The sequence below is a fragment of the Pezoporus occidentalis genome, unplaced genomic scaffold (genome assembly GCF_034315485.1).
Source record: "Pezoporus occidentalis ecotype Australia unplaced genomic scaffold, CSIRO_AGI_Poc_V1 ctg551, whole genome shotgun sequence".
Classification (NCBI taxonomy): Eukaryota; Metazoa; Chordata; class Aves; order Psittaciformes; family Psittacidae; genus Pezoporus; species Pezoporus occidentalis.
The window spans coordinates 1-19,820 of NW_026915890.1; the positions used below are offsets into that span (position 1 = coordinate 1).

The 19,820-nt window shown below is 48.2% G+C and overlaps 1 protein-coding gene across 1 annotated transcript in view; it reads left to right on the forward strand.

Moving 5' to 3' along the window:
* Positions 1–477: 477 nt before the first annotated feature.
* The window catches only part of TGM1 (transglutaminase 1), a gene marked incomplete at its 5' end in the record, with an annotated part of 30,744 nt that continues 11,401 nt past the window's right edge, over positions 478–19,820 (forward strand). Inside the window, 4 exons of the mRNA XM_062638218.1 lie at positions 478–698; positions 10,507–10,779; positions 13,256–13,374; positions 17,631–17,738. Of these exons, the coding sequence (XP_062494202.1) occupies positions 478–698; positions 10,507–10,779; positions 13,256–13,374; positions 17,631–17,738 (721 nt within the window). The remainder of the gene's footprint in view (positions 699–10,506; positions 10,780–13,255; positions 13,375–17,630; positions 17,739–19,820) is intronic.

Sequence of the window (19,820 nt, forward strand, 5' to 3'; positions counted from 1 at the left end):
ACCCCCATAGAGACCCCATAGCCCCCCATATCCCCCCATAGAGACCCCATAGACCCCCATAGCCCCCCATAGACACCCCATAGACCCCCAGAGACCCCATAGCCACCCCATATCCCCCCATAGACCCCCATAGACTCCCATAGACCCCATAGACACCCCATAAACCCACGTAGACCCCCCAGACCCCCATATCCCCCCCATAGACCCCCATAGACCCCCATAGAGACCCCTTAGACCCCCATAGACCCCCATAGAGACCCCATAGACCCCCATAGACCCCCATAGACACCCCATAGACCCCCATAGACCCCCCCATAGACCCCCATAGAGACCCCCATAGAGACCCCATAGACCCCCATATCCCCCCCATAGCCCCCCATAGACACCCCATAGAGACCCCATAGACCCCCATATCCCCCCACAGAGACCCCATTTCCCCCCCCTTTTTACCTCTCTCTGTTCCCTTCCCTCCCTCAGCTCAATGGCGGCCTCCGACCCCCGGCGGGACCCAGGCCGCTGGGCCGCCGCCAGCCTCCGAGCTCGGGAGGCCCCGGAGGCGGGGCCCAGGCCCCGGGGCAGCCTCTGGCGCCGCCTGTGCCGCTGCTGCGGGCCCTGCTGCGGCCGCTCCTCCGCGGGGCCCTGGGAGCCCGACTCACGCGAGGCCCCGGCTCGGCGAGGCCTGCAGGCCCCGCGGCCTGGTCAGTGCGCGTTGGGAGTAGTCAAGCCTCAGGGCCATAGGGAGCTGTTGGGGCCTAGGAGGGGGGCGTTGGGAGTAGTGAAGCCTGCGGGGGGGGGGGGGCATCCCATAATACCCATCCCAATTCCCACTTTTAGACACGAATTCCCACTTTTTAGCCCCAAATTCCCACTTTTTAGCCCCAAATTCCCACTTTTTAGCACCAAATTCCCACTTTTTGGCCCCAAATTCTCATTTTTTAGCCCCAAATTCCCACTTTTTAGCCCCAAATTCCCGCTTTCTTCACACAAAATTCACATTTTTGGACCCAAATTTCCCCTTTTTGGACCAAATTCCCACTTTTTTTGCTCAAAATTCCCATTTTTGGCCCCAAATTCCTCATTTTCCCCGAAATTTCCACCATTTTTTGCCCCAAATTCACCCTTTTTGCCCCAAATTCCCACTTTTTTTCTCAAAATTCCCATTTTTTGACCCAAATTTCTCCTTTTTGGCCCCAAATTCCTCCTTTTTCCCCAAATTCCCACTTTTTTTTCCCCAAATTCCCCCTTTTTAGCCCCAAATTCCCATTTTTTGTCCCAAATTCTCCATTTTTTGACCCAAAATCCCTCTTTCTGAACCAAATTCCCACTTTTTTGGCCCAAATTTCCCATGTTTTGGTTCCAAATTTCTTTTTTTTGGCCCCAAGTTCCTGCTTTCTTCACACAAAATTCACATTTTTGGACCCAAATTTCCCCTTTTTGCACCAAATTCCCACTTTTTTTGCTCAAAATTCCCTTTTTTGGCCCCAAATTCTTCCTTTCCCCTGAAATTTCCACCTTTTTTTTTGCCCCAAATTCACCCTTTTTGCCCCAAATTCCCACTTTTTTTCTCAAAATTCCCATTTTTGGACCCAAATTTCTCCTTTTTGGCCCCAAATTCCTCCTTTTTCCCAAAATTCCCACTTTTTTTGCCCCAAATTCCCCCTTTTTAGCCCAAAATTCCCACTTTTTGTCCCAAATTCTCCATTTTTGACCCAAATTCCCTCTTTCTGAACCAAATTCCCATTTTTTTTTGCCCAAATTTCCCATGTTTTGGAGCCAAATTTCTCCTTTTTGGCCCCAAATTCCCGCTTTCTTGACACAAAATTTTCATTTTTGGAACCAAATTTCCCTTTTTTGCACCAAATTCCCACTTTTTTTTTCTCAAAATTCCCATTTTTGGCCTCAAATTCCTCCTTTCCCCCGAAATTTCCACCTTTTTTTGGCCCCAAATTCACCCTTTTTCCCAAAATTCCCACATTTTTGACCCCAATTTCCCCCTTTTTTTGCTCAAATTTCCCCTTTTTGCCCCAAATTCCCACTTTTTTTGCTCAAAGTTCCCATTTTTGGAGCCAAATTCCTCCTTTTTGGCCCCAAATTCCTCCTTTTTCCTGAAATTCCCAATATTTTTTGCCCCAAATTCCCCCTTTTTAGCCCAAAATGCCCGTTTTTTGTCACAAATTCTCCATTTTTGACCCAAATTCCCTCTTTCTAAACCAAATTCCCACTTTTTTGGCCCAAATTTCCCATGTTTTGGATCCAAATTTCTCCTTTTTGGCCCCAAATTCCCGCTTTCTTGACACAAAATTTGCATTTTTGGACCCAAATTTCCCCTTTATGGACCAAATTCCCACTTTTTTTTTCCTCAAAATTCCCATTTTTTGACCCAAATTTCTCCTTTTTGGCCCCAAATTTCCCCCTTTTCACTGAATTCCCACATTTTTTGCCCCAAATTCACCTTTTTGGTCCCAAATTCCCCCTTTTTGAGCCCAGATTCCCTTTTTCTGACCCAAATTCCTACTTTCTTGACCCAAAATTCCCCTTTTTGGCCCCAAATTCCCCCTTTTTGGCCCCAAATTCCCCCTTTTTGGCCCCAAATTCCTACTTTTAGCACCAAATTACCTCTTTTTGACCCAAAATTCCCCCTTTTTGACCCCAATGTCTCCCTTTTTCCCCGAATTCCCACTTTTTGACCCCAAATTCCCCCTGTTTGGCCCCAAATTCACCTTTTTTTGTCACCAAATTCCCTCTTTTTGTCACCAAATTCCCTATTTTTACCCCAAATTCCCCCTTTTTGCACCAAATCCCCACTTTTTGCCCCAAATTCCTCTTTTTTGCCCCTAATTCCTACTTTTTAACCTGAATTCCCTCTTTTTTGCCCCAAATTCCTCCTAATTGGACCCAAATTCCCCCTTTTTGGCTCCAAATTTCCCCTTTTGGGCCCCAAATTCCCACTTTTTGGACCCAAATTCCCCTTTTTGACCCCAAATTCCTCCGTTTTGGCGCCAAATTCCCACTTTTTGCCCCAAATTCCTTTTTTTTTGGCCCCAAATTCCCCTTTTTGATCTCCAAATTCCCCTTTTTGGACCCAAAATTCCCACTTTTTTGCCCCAAATTCCTCCTTTTTCACAACAAATTCCCATTTTTTTCCCCAAATTCCCACTTTATGGCCCTAAATTCCCTCTTTATGGCCCTAAATTCCCACTTTATGGCCCCAAATTCCTTTTTTTTGGCACCAAGATTCCATTTTTTTCCCCCAAATTCCCATTTTTGGCCCCATATTTCACCTTTTTGGCTCCAAATTCCCACTTTTTGTCCCAGATTCCCACTTTTTGTCCCAAATTCCCACTTTTTGTCCCAAATTCCCCCTTTTTGGCCCCAAATTCCCTCTTTTTGTCCCAATTTCCCCCTTTTTTTGCCCCAAATTCCCTCTTTTTGTCCTAAATTCCCTCTTTTTGTCCCAATTTCCCCCATTTTTGCCCCAAATTCCCCCTTTTTGGCCCCAAATTCCAACTTTTGGACCCAAATTCCCCCTTTTTAGCCCCATTCACATCCTTCTTGGACCATTTTTGCCCATTTTGGGCCCATTTATGTGATTTTAGGTCCATTTTGATCCATTTTGAGTCCATTTATGCCCATTTTGGGTCCATTCCCATCCATTTTTTGTCCATTTATGTCCATTTTGGGTCCATTTATGTCCATTTTTCGTCCATATATGTCCATTTTGGGTCCATTTGGGTCCATTTATGTCCATTTTGGGTCCATTTATGTCCATTTTTCGTCCATATATGTCCATTTTGGGTCCATTTGGGTCCATTTATGTCCATTTTGGGCCCATTTATGTCCATTTATGTCCACTTTGGGTCCATTTTCCTCCATTTTGGGTCCATTTCTATCCATTTTGTGTCAATTTTCATTCATTTTGGGTCCCTTTTCATCCACTTTGGGTCCATTTCCATTCATTTTTTGTCCATTTATGCCCATTTTGGGTCCATTTTCATCCATTTTGGTCCATTTATGTCTATTTTTCGTCCATTTCTGTCTATTTTGGGTCCATTTATGTCCATTTTGGGTCCATTTTTGTCCATTTTGGGTCCATTTCCATCCATTTTGGGTCCATTTATGTCCATTTTGGGTCCATTTCTGTCCATTTTTCGTCCATTTATGTCCATTTTGGGTCCATTTATGTCCATTTTGGGTCCATTTATGTCCATTTTGGGTCCATTTATGTCCATTTTGGGTCCATTTATGTCCATTTTGGGTCCATTTATGTCCTTTTTGGGTCCATTCTCATCCATTTTGGGTCCATTCCCATCCACTTTTCGTCCGTTTATGTCCATTTTGAGTCCATTTATGTCCATTTTGGGTCCATTTATGTCCATTTTTCGTCCATTTATGTCCATTTTGGGTCCATTTTTTTGTTCATTTTGGGTCCATTTATGTCCATTTTGGGTCCATTCCCATCCATTTTTCATCCATTTATGTCCATTTTGGGTCCATTTATTTCCATTTTGGGTCCATTTCCATCCATTTTGGGTCCATTCTCATCCATTTTGGGTCCATTTATGTCCATTTTGGGTCGATTTATGTCCATTTTGGGTCCATTTTCATCCATTTTGGGTCCATTCCCATCCATTTTTCATCCATTTATGTCCATTTTGGGTCCATTTATGGCCATTTTGGGTCAATTTTCATCCATTTTGGGTCCATTTATGTCCATTTGGTATCCATTTATGTCCATTTTTCATCCATTTTGGGTCCATTCCCATCCATTTTGGGTCCATTTATGTCCATTTTGGGTCCATTTCCATCCATTTTGGGTCCATTTATGTCCATTTTTCATCCATTTATATCCATTTTGGGTCCATTCCCATCCATTCTGGGTCCATTACAATCCATTTTGGGTCCATTTATGTCCATTTTTCGTCCATTTATGTCCATTTTGGGTCCATTTATGTCCATTTTGGGTCCATTTTCATCCATTTTGGGTCCATTTATGTCCATTTTGGGTCCATTTATGTCCATTTTGGGTCCATTCCCATCCATTTTTCATCCATTTATGTCCATTTTGGGTCCATTTATGTCCATTTTGGGTCCATTTATGTCCATTTTGGGTCCATTCTCATCCATTTTGGGTCCATTTATGTCCATTTTTCGTCCATTTATGTCCATTTTGGGTCCATTTATGTCCATTTTGGGTCCATTTTCATCCATTTTGGGTCCATTTATGGCCATTTTGGGTCCATTCTCATCCATTTTGGGTCCATTTGGGTCCATTTATGTCCATTTTGGGTCCATTTATGTCCATTTTTTGTCCATTTATGTCCATTTTTTGTCCATTTATGTCCATTTTGGGTCCATTTATGTCCATTTTTTGTCCATTTATGTCCATTTTGGGTCCATTTATGTCCATTTTGGGTCCATTTATGTCCATTTTGGGTCCATTTCCATCCATTTTTCATCCATTTATGTCCATTTTGGGTCCATTTATGTCCATTTTGGGTCCATTTATGTCCATTTTGGGTCCATTCTCATCCATTTTGGTGCATTTATGCCTATTTTTCGTCCATTTATGTCCATTTTGGGTCCATTTCCATCCATTTTGTGTCCATTTATGTCCATTTTTCGTCCATTTTCATCCATTTTGGGTCCATTTATGTCCATTTTTCATCCATTTATGTCCATTTTGGGTCCATTTCCATCCATTTTGTGTCCATTTATGTCCATTTTGGGTCCATTTATGTCCATTTTGGGTCCATTTATGTCCATTTTGGGTCCATTTATGTCCATTTTGGGTCCATTTCCATCCATTTTGGGTCCATTTATGTCCATTTTCATCCATTTTGGGTCCATTTATGTCCATTTTGGGTCCATTTATGTCCATTTTGGGTCCATTTATGTCCATTTTTCGTCCATTTTCATCCATTTTGGGTCCATTTATGTCCATTTTGGGTCCATTTATGTCCATTTTGGGTCCATTTATGTCCATTTTGGGTCCATTTATGTCCATTTTGGGTCCATTTATGTCCATTTTGCGCCCATTTTTCGTCCATTTTGGGTCCATTTATGTCCATTTTGGGTCCATTGTCATCCATTTTGGGTCCATTTGGGTCCATTTATGTCCATTTTGGGTCCATTTATGTCCATTTTTCGTCCATTTATGTCCATTTTGGGTCCATTTATGTCCATTTTGGGTCCATTTATGTCCATTTTGGGTCCATTTATGTCCATTTTGGGTCCATTCCCATCCATTTTGGGTCCATTCCCATCCATTTTTGGTCCATTTATGCCTATTTTTCGTCCATTTATGTCCATTTTGGGTCCATTTATGTCCATTTTTCGTCCATTTATGTCCATTTTGGTTCCATTTATGTCCATTTTGGGTCCATTTATGTCCATTTTGGGTCCATTCTCATCCATTTTGGTCCATTTATGCCTATTTTTCGTCCATTTATGTCCATTTTGGGTCCATTTCCATCCATTTTGGGTCCATTTATGTCCATTTTTCGTCCATTTTCATCCATTTTGGGTCCATTTATGTCCATTTTTCGTCCATTTATATCCATTTTGAGTCCATTCCCATCCATTTTGGGTCCATTTATATCCATTTTGGGTCCATTTATGTCCATTTTTCATCCATTTCCGTCCATTTTGGGCCCATTTATGTCCATTTTTTGTCTATTTATGTCCATTTTGGGCCCATTTATGTCCATTTTGGGTCCATTCCCATCCATTTTTCGTCCATTTCTGTCCATTTTTTTGTCCATTTATGTCAATTTTGGGTCCATTTATGGCCATTTTGGGTCCATTTTTGTCCATTTTGGGTCCATTTCCATCCATTTTTCATCCATTTATGTCCATTTTGGGTCCATTTATGTCCATTTTGGGTCCATTTATGTCCATTTTGGGTCCATTCTCATCCATTTTGGTGCATTTATGCCTATTTTTGGGTCCATTTATGTCCATTTTGGGTCCATTTCCATCCATTTTGGGTCCATTTATTTCCATTTTGGGTCCATTTTCATCCATTTTGGTCCATTTATGTCTATTTTTCGTCCATTTATGTCCATTTTGGGTCCATTTATGCCCATTTTGGGTCCATTTTCATCCATTTTGGTCCATTTATGCCTATTTTTCGTCCATTTATGTCCATTTTGGGTCCATTCCCATCCATTTTTTGTCCATTTATGTCCATTTTGGGTCCATTTTTGTCCATTTTGGGTCCATTTATGTCCATTTTGGGTCCATTTCCATCAATTTTGGGTCCATTTATGTCCATTTTGGGTCCATTTCCATCCATTTTGGGTCCATTCCCATCCATTTTGGGTCCATTTTCATCCATTTTGGGTCCATTTATGTCCATTTTGGGTCCATTTTCATCCATTTTGGGTCCATTTATGTCCATTTTTCATCCAATTATGTCCATTTTTCGTCCATTTTCATCCATTTTGGGTCCATTTATGTCCATTTTTCATCCATTTATGTCCATTTTGGGTCCATTTCCATCCATTTTTTGTCCATTTATGTCCATTTTGGGTCCATTTTTGTCCGTTTTGGGTCCATTTTCATCCATTTTGGTCCATTTATGCCTATTTTTCGTCCATTTATGTCCATTTTTTTGTCCATTTATGTCCATTTTGTGTCCATTTATGTCCATTTTTCATCCATTTATGTCCATTTTGGGTCCATTTATGTCCATTTTGGGTCCATTCCCATCCATTCTGGGTCCATTCCCCCTCCCATCACCCCCCCGCTGACCCCGCTGACCCCTCCTCCCATCCAATCCCCTCAGGGCAGCTGGTGCCGCGGGGCCTCGCCATTGGCTGCCCGCAGGACCCCCTTTTAGGTCCATTTCTGTCCATTTTGGGCACATTTTTGTCCATTTTCATCCATTTTGGGTCCATTTATGTCCATTTTGGGTCCATTTATGTCCATTTTGGGTCCATTTATGTCCATTTTTTGTCTATTTATGTCCATTTTTTGTCCATTTCCATCAATTTTTCGTCCTTTATGTCCATTTTGGCTCCATTTATGTCCATTTCGGGTTCATTTATGTCCATTTTGGGTCTGTTTTCATCCATTTTGGGTCCATTTATGTCCATTTTTCATCCATTTTGGGTCCATTCCCATCCATTTTTCATCCATTTATGTCCATTTTGGGTCCATTTATGTCCATTTGGGGTCCATTTATGTCCATTTTGTGTCCATTTCCGTCCATTTTTCATCCATTTATGTCCATTTTGGGTCCATTTCCATCGATTTTGGGTCCATTTATGTCCATTTTGGGTCCATTTATGTCCATTTTGGGTCCATTTATGTCCATTTTGGGTCCATTTGGGTCCATTTATGTCCATTTTTCATCCATTTATGTCCATTTTGGGCCCATTTATGTCCATTTATATCCACTTTGGGTCCATTTTCCTCCATTTTGGGTCCATTTCCATCCATTTTATGTCAATTTTCATTCATTTTGGGTCCCTTTTCATCCATTCTGGGTCCATTTCCATTCATTTTTTGTCCATTTATGTCCATTTTGGGTTCATTTATGTCCATTTTGGGTCCATTTATGTCCATTTTGGGTCCATTTCCATCCATTTTTCATCCATTTCCATCCATGTTGGGTCCATTTATGTCCGTTTTGGGTCCATTTATGTCCGTTTTGGGTCCATTTATTTCCATTTTGGGTCCATTCTCATCCATTTTGGGTCCATTCCCATCCATTTTTTGTCCATTTCTGTCCATTTTTCATCCATTTCTGTCCATTTTGGTTCCATTTATGTCCATTTTGGGTCCATTCTCATCCATTTTGGTCCATTTATGCCTATTTTTCGTCCATTTATGTCCATTTTGGGTCCATTTATGTCCATTTTGGGTCCATTCCCATCCATTTTTCATCCATTTATGTCCATTTCGGGTCCATTCCCATCCATTCTGGGTCCCTCCCCCCCATCCATTCATCCCCATTCCCCCCCCCGCTGACCCCGCTGACCCCCGCCTCCCATCCAATCCCCTCAGGGCAGCTGGTGCCGCGGGGCCTCGCCATTGGCTGCCCGCAGGACGCCTCCGCCCACCACACGGCCGACTTCCGGGCTCCGGTGCCGGTGCTCAGGCGGGGGCAGGGCTTCGCCGTGCGCCTCCTCTTGCCCCGCCCCCTCGACCGCGACCGCGACGGCCTCTGCCTCGAGCTCACCCTGGGTATGGGGGAGGGGAAGGGGGGGGGAGAGGTGGGGGAGGGGGGGAAATGCCTTTTTCCCATCATTTCCCATCATTTCCCATCATTTCCCCACCATTTCCCATCATTTCCCCACCATTTCCCACCATTTCCCACCATTTCCATGCTCTTTTCCAGTTTTCCCGCCTTTTTGGCGTCATTTTCCCACCTTTTTAATGGTTTCCCGCTTTTTTCCCATTGTTTTCCCGCCCTTTTAACCTTTTCCCGCCTTTTTCCCGTAAGTTTCCTGCGCTTTTTGCTTTTTCCCGCCTGTTTCCCATCGTTTTCCCGCCCTTTTCCCATCACATTCCCACCTTTTCTTAGCTTTTTCCCGCCTGTTTCCCATCATTTTCCCACCCTTTTAACCTTTTCCCGCCTTTTTCCCATAAGTTTTCCCGCCCTTTTAACCTTTTCCTGCCTTTTTCCCGTAAGTTTCCTGCGCTTTTTGCTTTTTCCCGCCTGTTTCCCATCGTTTTCCCACCCTTTTCACCTTTTCCCACCCTTTTCCCATCACATTCCCGCCTTTTCTTAGCTTTTTCCCACCTGTTTCCCTTATTTTCCCGCCCTTTTAACGTTTTCCAGCCTGTTGCCCATCATTTTCACGCCCTTTTAACCTTTTCCCGCCTGTTTCCCATCTTTTTCCCGCCCTTTCTTAGCCCTTTTCCCACCTATTTCCCGTATTTTTCCCGCCCTTTTAACGTTTTCCCACCTTTTTCCCATCATGTTCCCACCCTTTCTTAGCTTTTTCCCACCCTTTTAACCTTTTCCCGCCTTTTTCCCATAATTTTCCTGCCCTTTTAACGTTTTCCCACCTGTTTCCCATCGTTTTCCCGCCCTTTCTTAGCTTTTTCCCGCCTGTTTCCCTTCATTTTCCCGCCCTTTTAACCTTTTCCCGCCTTTTCCAATCGTTTTCCCGCCCTGTTAACCTTTTCCCGCCTTTTCCCCATCACCTTCCCGCCCTTTCTTAGCTTTTTCCCTCCTGTTTCCCATCATTTTCCTGCCCTTTTAACCTTTTCCCGCCTTTTCCCCATCACGTTCCCGCCCTTTCTTAGCTTTTCCCCGCCTTTTCCCCATCATTTTCCCGCTCTTTTAATGCTTTCCCGCCTTCTCCCCATCTTTTCCCCTCCCCTTTTGACGTTTCCCCGCCCTTTTTGTCCTTTCCCCGCCCCTTTTTGTCATTTCCCCGCCTTTTTTTGCCCTTTTCCCGCGTTTTTTTCCTGGTTTTTTTTTAACGTTTTTCCCGCCATTTCCTCCCTCCCCCTCCCCCTTTTTTCCCCCGCCTCCATGACGTCACTCCGCAGGCCCCACCCCCCAGGTGGCCAAGGGCACTCACGTCCTCATCCCATTGGGCGAGAGCTCGGCCACCGGTTGGACGGCGGAGGAGGAGGAGGAGGAGGAGGGGGCGGAGCCAGGGGGAGGCCACGCCCTCCGCCTCCGCGTCACGGCCCCGCCCCACGCCCCCATTGGCCGCTACCGGCTGAGCGTGCGCACGCGCACCCCGGAGGGCGGGGAGTACGCGGCGCCCTTCGACGAGCACAATGACGTCATCATCCTCTTCAACCCATGGTGCCCCGGTGAGAGCCCGCTTTGGGGGGAAAAAGGGCAGATTTGGGCAAAAAAAGGGGCATTTTTGGGGAAAAAGGGGGTTTTGGGTGAAAAAAGGGCATTTTGGGCAAAAAAGGTTTTTTTTTGGTGAAAAAAGGGCAAATTTGGGCAAAAAAAGGGGGCATTTTGGGGGGAAAAAGGGGTTTGGGGGTGAAAAAAGGGCATTTTTGGGCAAAAAAAAAGGGGCATTTTGGGGGGAAAAAGGGCAGATTTGGGGGAAAAAAAAGGGGGCATTTTTTGGGGAAAAAGGGGTTTTTGGGTGAAAAAAGGGCAGATTTGGGCAAAAAAAGGGGCATTTGGGAAAAAAAAAGGGAATTTTTTGGGGAAAAAGGGAGGTTTTGGGTGAAAAAAGGGCATTTTTGGGCAAAAAAGGGGCATTTTGGGGGAAAAAGGGGGTTTTGGGTGAAAAAGGGCATTTTTGGGCAAAAAAGGTTTTTTTTGGAAAAAAAGGGGTTTTGGGTGAAAAAAGGACAGATTTGGGCAAAAAAAGGGGCATTTTGGGGGAAAAAGGGCATTTTTTGGGGGGAAAGGGGCTTTTTGGGTGAAAAAAGGGCAGATTTGGGCAAAAAAGGGGCATTTTTGGGGGAAAAAGGGCATTTTGGGGCAAAAAAGGGCTTTTTGGGTGAAAAAAGGGCAGATTTGGGCAAAAAAGGGGCATTTTGGGGGGAAAAAGGACATTTTTGGACAAAAAAAGGGCATTTTTGGGCAAAAAAGGGCCATTTTTTGGGAAAAGGGCTTTTTTGGCGGGGGGGAAAGGGCTGTTTGGGTGAAAAAAGGGCATTTTGGGGCAAAAAAGGGGCATTTTGGGGGGAAAAAGTCTTTTTGGGTGAAAAAAGGGCGGATTTGGGCAAAAAAGGGGCATTTTGGGGGGAAAAGACATTTTTGGGCAAAAAAGGGGTTTTTGGGTGAAAAAAGGGCGGATTTGGGCAAAAAAAGGGGCATTTTTGGGGGAAAAAGGGGTTTTTGGGTGAAAAAAGGGCATTTTTGGGCAAAAAAAGGGTTTTTTTTGGAAAAAAAGGGCTTTTTGGGAGAAAAAAGGGCATTTTGGGCAAAAAAAAGGGCATTTTTGGGGGCGGAAAAGGGAGGTTTTGGGTGAAAAAAGGGCAGATTTGGGTAAAAAGGGGGCATTTTGGGGGGAAAAAGGGCATTTTTGGGCAAAAAAAAAGGGTTTTTGGGTGAAAAAAGGGCAGATTTGGGCAAAAAAGGGGCATTTTGGGGGGAAAAGGGCAGATTTGGGGGGAAAAGGGCTTTTTGGGTAAAAAAGGGCAGATTTGGGCAAAAAAAGGGGCATTTTTGGGGGAAAACCGGCATTTTTGGGGGAAAAAAGCTGTTTGGGTGAAAAAAAGGCAGATTTGGGCAAAAAAAGGGGGCATTTGGGGGGGGAAAGGCTTTTTGGGTGAAAAAAGGGCAGATTTGGGCAAAAAAAGGGGCATTTTGGGGGGAAAAAGGGGGTTTTGGGTGAAAAAGGGCATTTTTGGGCAAAAAAAAGGGGGTTTTGGTTGAAAAAAAGGCAGATTTGGGAAAAAAGGAGCATTTGGGGGGAAAATGGGCATTTTTGGGCAAAAAAAAAGGGGGCATTTTGGGGTGAAAAGGGGTATTTTTGAGGCTGGAAAAGGGCAGATTTGGGCAAAAAAGGGAGGTTTTGGGGTGAAAAGAGGCATTTTTGGGGGTGGAAAAGGGAGGTTTGGGGTGAAAAAAGGGCAGATTGGGGCAAACAAAGGTTTTGGGGTGGAAAAGGGCATTTTTTTTGGGTGGAAAAGGGAGGTTTTGGGTGAAAAAGGAGGCTTTGGGGTCTCTATGGGTCTCTATGGGGTCCCTGTAGGTCTCTATGGGTGTCTATGGGTCCCTATAGAGTCTCTATGGGTCTCTATGAGGTCCCTATGGGGTCTCTATGGGTCTCTTGTGGTCCCTATGGGTCTCTATGGGTCTCTATGGGGTCTCTATGGTTCCCTATGGGTCTCTATAGAGTCTCTATGGGGTCCCTATAGGTCCCTATGGGGTCTCTATGGATCTCTATGGCTCACTATGGGTCTCTATGGGTCCCCATGGGTCTCTATGGGTCTCTATAGAGTCTCCAGTGGGTCTCTATGGGTCCCAGTGGGTCTCTATGGGTCCCTATGGGTCTCTATGGGTCCCTATGGGTCCCTATAGAGTCTCTATGGGTCCCTATGGGTCTCTATGGGTTCCCTATGGGTCTCTATGGGGTCGCTATAGATCCCTATGGGTCTCTACGGGGTTCCTATAGGTCCTTATGGGTCTCTATGGGGTCTCTATGGGTGTCTGTGGGGTCTCAATGGGCTCCCTATGGGTCTCTATGGAGTCTCTATGGTATCTCTATGGCTCCCTATGTGTCCCTATGTGTCCCTATGGGTCCCTATGTGTCCCTATGGCTCCCTATGGGTCTCAACGTGTTCCCTATGGGTCCCTGCCCCCCCCCCCCCGCAGAGGACTCGGTGTTCATGGAGCCCACGTCGGACCTGGCCGAGTACGTCCTCAACGAGAGCGGGCGCATCTTCTACGGCACCGAGGACCAGATCGTCGAGCGCTCCTGGAACTACGGGCAGGTAACAAAACACCCCAAAAACCCAAAAACGCCCTTTTTCCACCCAAAAAACGCCCTCGCAAACGCCGCCGGCAGAGCGAGACGAGTCCAACGCACCCAAAAACGTGGCGTTTCGACCCAATGTTGTGGTGGAAACGGGGGTTGGAAGGGGACCCCCCTGCTATTGATGTGGTGTGGGGTCTGCAAGTGATGGAGACGGCGTAAGTGGTCAAAAAGAGCCAAAATCGTTGGGTTTTGACCCAAAATTGGGGTTGAAAATGTCATAATGGGGTTGGAAACCTCAAAAGTGGTCAAAAAGAGCCAAAATCGTTGGGTTTTGACCCAAAAATGGAGGTGGAAAATGTCATAATCGGGTTGGAGACCTCAAAAGTGCTCAAGAAGAGCCAAAATCGTTGGGTTTTGACCCAAAATTGGGGTTGAAAACGTCATAATGGTGTTGGAGACTCCATAAATGGTCAAAAGGACCCAAAATCGTTGGGGTTTGACTCAAAATCGTTGGGTTTTGACTCAAAATCATTGGGTTTTGACCCAAAATCGTTGGGTTTTGACTCAAAATCGTTGGGTTTTGACCCAAAATCTAGGTGGAAAATGTCACAATGGGGTTGGAAACCTCAAAAGTGGTCAAAAAGAGCCAAAATCGTTGGGTTTTGACCCAAATCGTTGGGTTTTGACCCAAAAATGGAGGTGGAAAACGTCATAATAGGGTTGGAAACCTCAAAATGAGTCAAAAGGACCCAAAATCGTTGCGTTTCGACCCAAAATTGTGGTGGAAACGGGGGTTGGAAGGGGACCCCGCTCTTATTGATGTGGTGTGGGGTCTGCAAGGGATGGAGACGGCGTAAGAGGTCAAAAAGAGCCAAAATCGTTGGGTTTTGACCCAAAATTGGGGTTGAAAATGTCATAATGGGGTTGGAAACCTCAAAAGTGGTCAAAAAGAGCCAAAATCGTTGGGTTTTGACCCAAAAATGGAGGTGGAAAATGTCATAATCGGGTTGGAGACCTCAAAAGTGCTCAAGAAGAGCCAAAATCGTTGGGTTTTGACCCAAAATTGGGGTGGAAAACGTCATAATGGGGTTGGGGACGTCAAAAGTGGTCAAGAAGAGCCAAAATTGTTGGGTTTTGACCCAAATCGTTGGGGTTTGACCCAAAAATGGAGGTGGAAAACGTCATAATAGGGTTGGAAACCTCAAAATGAGTCAAAAGGACCCAAAATCGTTGCGTTTCGACCCAAAATTGTGGTGGAAACGGGGGTTGGAAGGGGACCCCCCTCTTATTGATGTGGTGTGGGGTCTGCAAGTGATGGAGACGACGTAAGAGGTCAAAAAGAGCCAAAATCGTTGGGTTTTGACCCAAAATTGGGGTGGAAAATGCCATAACGGGGTTGGAAACCTCAAAAGTGGTCAAAAAGAGCCAAAATCGTTGGGTTTTGACCCAAAAATGGAGGTGGAAAATGTCATAATCGGGTTGGAGACCTCAAAAGTGCTCAAGAAGAGCCAAAATCGTTGGGTTTTGACCCAAAATTGGGGTTGAAAACGTCATAATGGTGTTGGAGACTCCATAAATGGTCAAAAGGACCCAAAATCGTTGGGGTTTGACTCAAAATCGTTGGGTTTTGACTCAAAATCATTGGGTTTTGACCCAAAATCGTTGGGTTTTGACTCAAAATCGTTGGGTTTTGACCCAAAATCTAGCTGGAAAACGTCATAATGGGGTTGGAAACCTCAAAAGTGGTCAAAAAGACCCAAAATCGTTGGGTTTTGACCCAAAAATCTAGGTGGAAAATGTCATAATGGGGTTGGAAACCTCAAAAGTGGTCAAAAAGAGCCAAAATCGTTGGGTTTTGACCCAAATCGTTGGGTTTTGACTCAAAATCGTTGGGTTTTGACCAAAAATCGTTGGGTTTTGACTCAAAATCGTTGGGTTTTGACCCAAAATCTAGGTGGAAAATGTCATGATGGGGTTGGAAACCTCAAAAGGGGTCAAGAAGAGCCAAAATCGTTGGGTTTTGACCCAAATCGTTGGGGTTTGACCCAAAATCTAGGTGGAAAACATCATAATGGGGTTGGAAACCCCATAAATGGTCAAAAAGACCCAAAATCGTTGGGTTTTGACCCAAAAATGGAGGTGGAAAATGTCATAATGGGGTTGGAGACTCCATAAATGGTCAAAAGGACCCAAAATCGTTGGGTTTTGACTCAAAAATGGAGGTGGAAAACGTCATTATGGGGTTGGAGACTCCATAAATGGTCAAAAAGACCCAAAATCGTTGGGTTTTGACCCAAAATCGTTGGGTTTTGAACCAAAAATGGAGGTGGAAAACGTCATTATGGGGTTGGAGACTCCATAAATGGTCAAAAAGACCCAAAATCGTTGGGTTTTGACCCAAAATCGTTGGGTTTTAACTCAAAATCGTTGGGTTTTGACCCAAAATCTAGGTGGAAAATGTCATAATGGGGTTGGAAACCTCAAAAGTGGTCAAAAAGAGCCAAAATCGTTGGGTTTTGACCCAAAATCGTTGGGTTTTGACCCAGAATGGAGGTGGGTCTCCCCCCATTGATGTGGGTCTGATCCCATTGATGTCTGCCAGCCCCATTGATGTGGGTCTGCCCCATTGATGTGGGTTCAACCACATAGTTATGGGGCTGTCTCATTGCTATGGGTCAGACCCCATTGCTGTGGGTCTGATCCCATTGCTATGGGTCTGCCCCATTGATGTGGGTCTGCCCCATTGATATGTGTCTGACCCCATTGCTGTGGGTCTGCCCCACTGATGTCAGTCAGCCCCATTGATGTGGGTCCGACCCCATTGCTGTGTCTCTGCCCCATTGTCGTGGGTCCGCCCCATTGCTGTCTCTGCCCCATTGCTGTGGGTCCGCCCCATTGCTGTCTCTGCCCCATTGCTATGGGTCTGCCCCATTGCTGTGTCTCTGCCCCATTGCCATGGGTCCGCCCCATTGCTGTCTCCGCCCCATTGCTGTCTCTGCCCCATTGCTGTGGGTCTGCCCCATTGCTGTCTCTGCCCCATTGCCATGGGTCCGCCCCATTTCTATGGGTCTGCCCCATTGCTGTGTCTCTGCCCCATTGCTATGGGTCCGCCCCATTGCTGTCTCTGCCCCATTGCTGTCTCTGCCCCATTGCCATGGGTCCGCCCCATTGCTGTCTCTGCCCCATTGCTGTCTCTGCCCCATTGCCGTGGGTCCGCCCCATTGCTGTCTCTGCCCCATTGCTGTCTCTGCCCCATTGCTATGGGTCTGCCCCATTGCTGTGGGTCCACCCCATTGCTGTCTCTGCCCCATTGCCATGGGTCCGCCCCATTGCTGTCTCTGCCCCATTGCTGTCTCTGCCCCATTGCCGTGGGTCCGCCCCATTGCTGTCTCTGCCCCATTGCTATGGGTCTGCCCCATTGCTGTCTCTGCCCCATTGCTATGGGTCTGCCCCATTGCTGTCTCTGCCCCATTGCTATGGGTCCGCCCCATTGCTATGGGTCCGCCCCATTGCTGTCTCTGCCCCATTGCTATGGGTCCGCCCCATTGATGTGGGTCTGCCCCATTGCTGTGGGTCTGCCCCATTGCTGTGGGTCCGACCCCATTGCTATGGGTCTGCCCCATTGATGTGGGTCTGCCCCATTGCTGTGGGTCCGACCCCATTGCTATGGGTCTGCCCCATTGATGTGGGTCCGCCCCATTGCTATGGGTCCGCCCCATTGCTGTCTCTGCCCCATTGCTATGGGTCCGCCCCATTGCTATGGGTCCGCCCCATTGCTATGGGTCCGCCCCATTGCTGTCTCTGCCCCATTGCTATGGGTCTGCCCCATTGCTATGGGTCCGCCCCATTGCTGTCTCTGCCCCATTGCTATGGGTCCGCCCCATTGCTGTCTCTGCCCCATTGCTATGGGTCCGCCCCATTGCTGTCTCTGCCCCATTGCTGTGGGTCCGCCCCATTGCTGTCTCTGCCCCATTGCTGTCTCTGCCCCATTGCTATCTCTGCCCCATTGCTGTCTCTGCCCCATTGCTATCTCTGCCCCATTGCTGTCTCTGCCCCATTGCTGTCTCTGCCCCATTGCCGTGGGTCCGCCCCATTGCTGTCTCTGCCCCATTGCTGTCTCTGCCCCATTGCTATGGGTCTGCCCCATTGCTGTCTCTGCCCCATTGCTATGGGTCCGCCCCATTGCTGTCTCTGCCCCATTTCTATGGGTCCGCCCCATTGCTGTCTCTGCCCCATTGCCGTGGGTCTGCCCCATTGCTGTCTCTGCCCCAGTTCGAGCAGGGCGTGCTGGAAGCCTGCCTCTTCATCCTGGACCGCCGAGGGATGCCCCATAGCGCCCGGGGGGACCCGGTCATGGTGGCCAGGGTGGTGTCGGCCATGGTGGGTCCCTATGGGGCGGGTCTATGGGGCGGGGTGGGTCCCTATGGGGCTGGATGGGGTCCTATGGGGCAGGGTGGGCCCCTGTGGGGCGGGCCTATGGGGCAGGCAGGGCTCCTATGGGGCGGGACTATGGGGCAGGGTGGGGTCCTATGGGGCAGGGTGGGTCCCTATGGGGCTGGATGGGGTCCTATGGGGCTGGGTGGGTCCCTATGGGGCGGGTCTATGGGGCTGCAATGGGTCCTATGGGGCTGGATGGGTCCCTATGGGGCGGGTCTATGGGGCGGGGTGGGTCCCTATGGGGCGGGTCTATGGGGCAGGGTGGGTCCCTATGGGGCGGGTCTATGGGGCAGGATGGGCTCCTATGGGGCGGGTCTATGGGGCTGGGTGGGCTCCTATGGGGCAGGGTGGGGTCTTAATGATGGGTTCCTATGGGGCTGGGTGGGTTCCTATGGGGCTGGATGGGTTCCTATGGGGCAGGATGGGTCCCTATGGGGCGGGCCTATGGGGCGGGGTGGGGTCCTATGGGGCTGGGTGGGTTCCTATGGGGAGGGCCTATGGCGCTGGGTGGCTACCTAATCGGCTGGATCGGGTCCTATGGGGCGGGATGGGGTCCTATGGGGCGGGTCTATGGGGCAGGATGGGCTCCTATGGGGCGGGATGGGGTCCTATGGGGCGGGCCTATGGGGCTGGGTGGGTCCCTATGGGGCAGGGTGGTCTCCTATGGGGCGGGGTGGGGTCTTAATGATGGGTTCCTATGGGGCTGCAATGGGTCCTATGGGTCAGCATGGGTTCCTATGGGGCTGGATGGGGTCCTATGGGGCGGGATGGGGTCTTAATGATGGGATCCTATGGGGCTGGATGGGTTCCTATGGGGCTGCAATGGGTCCTATGGGGCAGGATGGGGCCTTAATGATGGGATCCTATGGGGCTGGATGGGTTCCTATGGGGCGGGGTGGGGTCCTATGGGGCAGGATGGGTCCCTATGGGGCGGGCCTATGGGGCGGGGTGGGGTCCTATGGGGCGGGATGGGTTCCTATGGGGCGGGGTGGGTTCCTATGGGGCGGGATGGGGTCCTATGGGGCTGGATGGGGTCCTATGGGGCGGGATGGGTCCCTATGGGGCGGGCCTATGGGGCAGGGTGGGCTCCTATGGGGCTGCATGGGTTCCTATGGGGCGGAATGGGGTCCTATGGGGCGGAATGGGGTCTTAATGATGGGATCCTATGGGGCTGGATGGGGTCCTATGGGGCAGGATGGGGTCCTATGGGGCGGGATGGGTCCCTATGGGGCGGGCCTATGGGGCGGGGTGGGGTCCTATGGGGCTGGATGGGGTCCTATGGGGCTGGATGGGATCCTATGGGGCGGGATGGGTTCCTATGGGGCTGGATGGGGTCCTATGGGGCTGGATGGGTTCCTATGGGGCGGGATGGGCTCCTATGGGGCGGGATGGGTTCCTATGGGGCGGGATGGGGTCCTATGGGGCAGGGTGGGGTCTTAATGATGGGGTCCTATGGGGCTGGATGGGGTCCTATGGGGCAGGATGGGTCCCTATGGGGCTGGATGGGTTCCTATGGGGCAGGGTGGGCTCCTATGGGGCGGGATGGGTTCCTATGGGGCAGGGTGGGCTCCTATGGGGCTGCAATGGGTCCTATGGGGCAGAATGGGGTCTTAGTGATGGGTTCCTATGGGGCTGCAATGGGTCCTATGGGGCTGCAATGGGTCCTATGGGGCTGCAATGGGTCCTATGGGGCTGGTTGGGGTCCTATGGGGCTGGATGGGGTCCTATGGGGCGGGCCTATGGGGCGGGGTGGGTTCCTATGGGGCTGCATGGGTTCCTATGGGGATGGGTGGGCTCCTATGGGGCGGGGTGGGGTCTCCATGGGGTCGGGCACCCATTGTTCCCCATTATCCCCCATTGGCCCCATTAGCACCCATTGTCACCCATTAGCACCCTACAGCACCCTATAGCACCCATTGGTCCCTATAGCACCCATAGCCCCATTCCCACCCCATAGCATCCTATAGCACCCATAGCACTCTATAGCACCCATAGCAGTCTATAGCACCCATAGCACTCTATAGC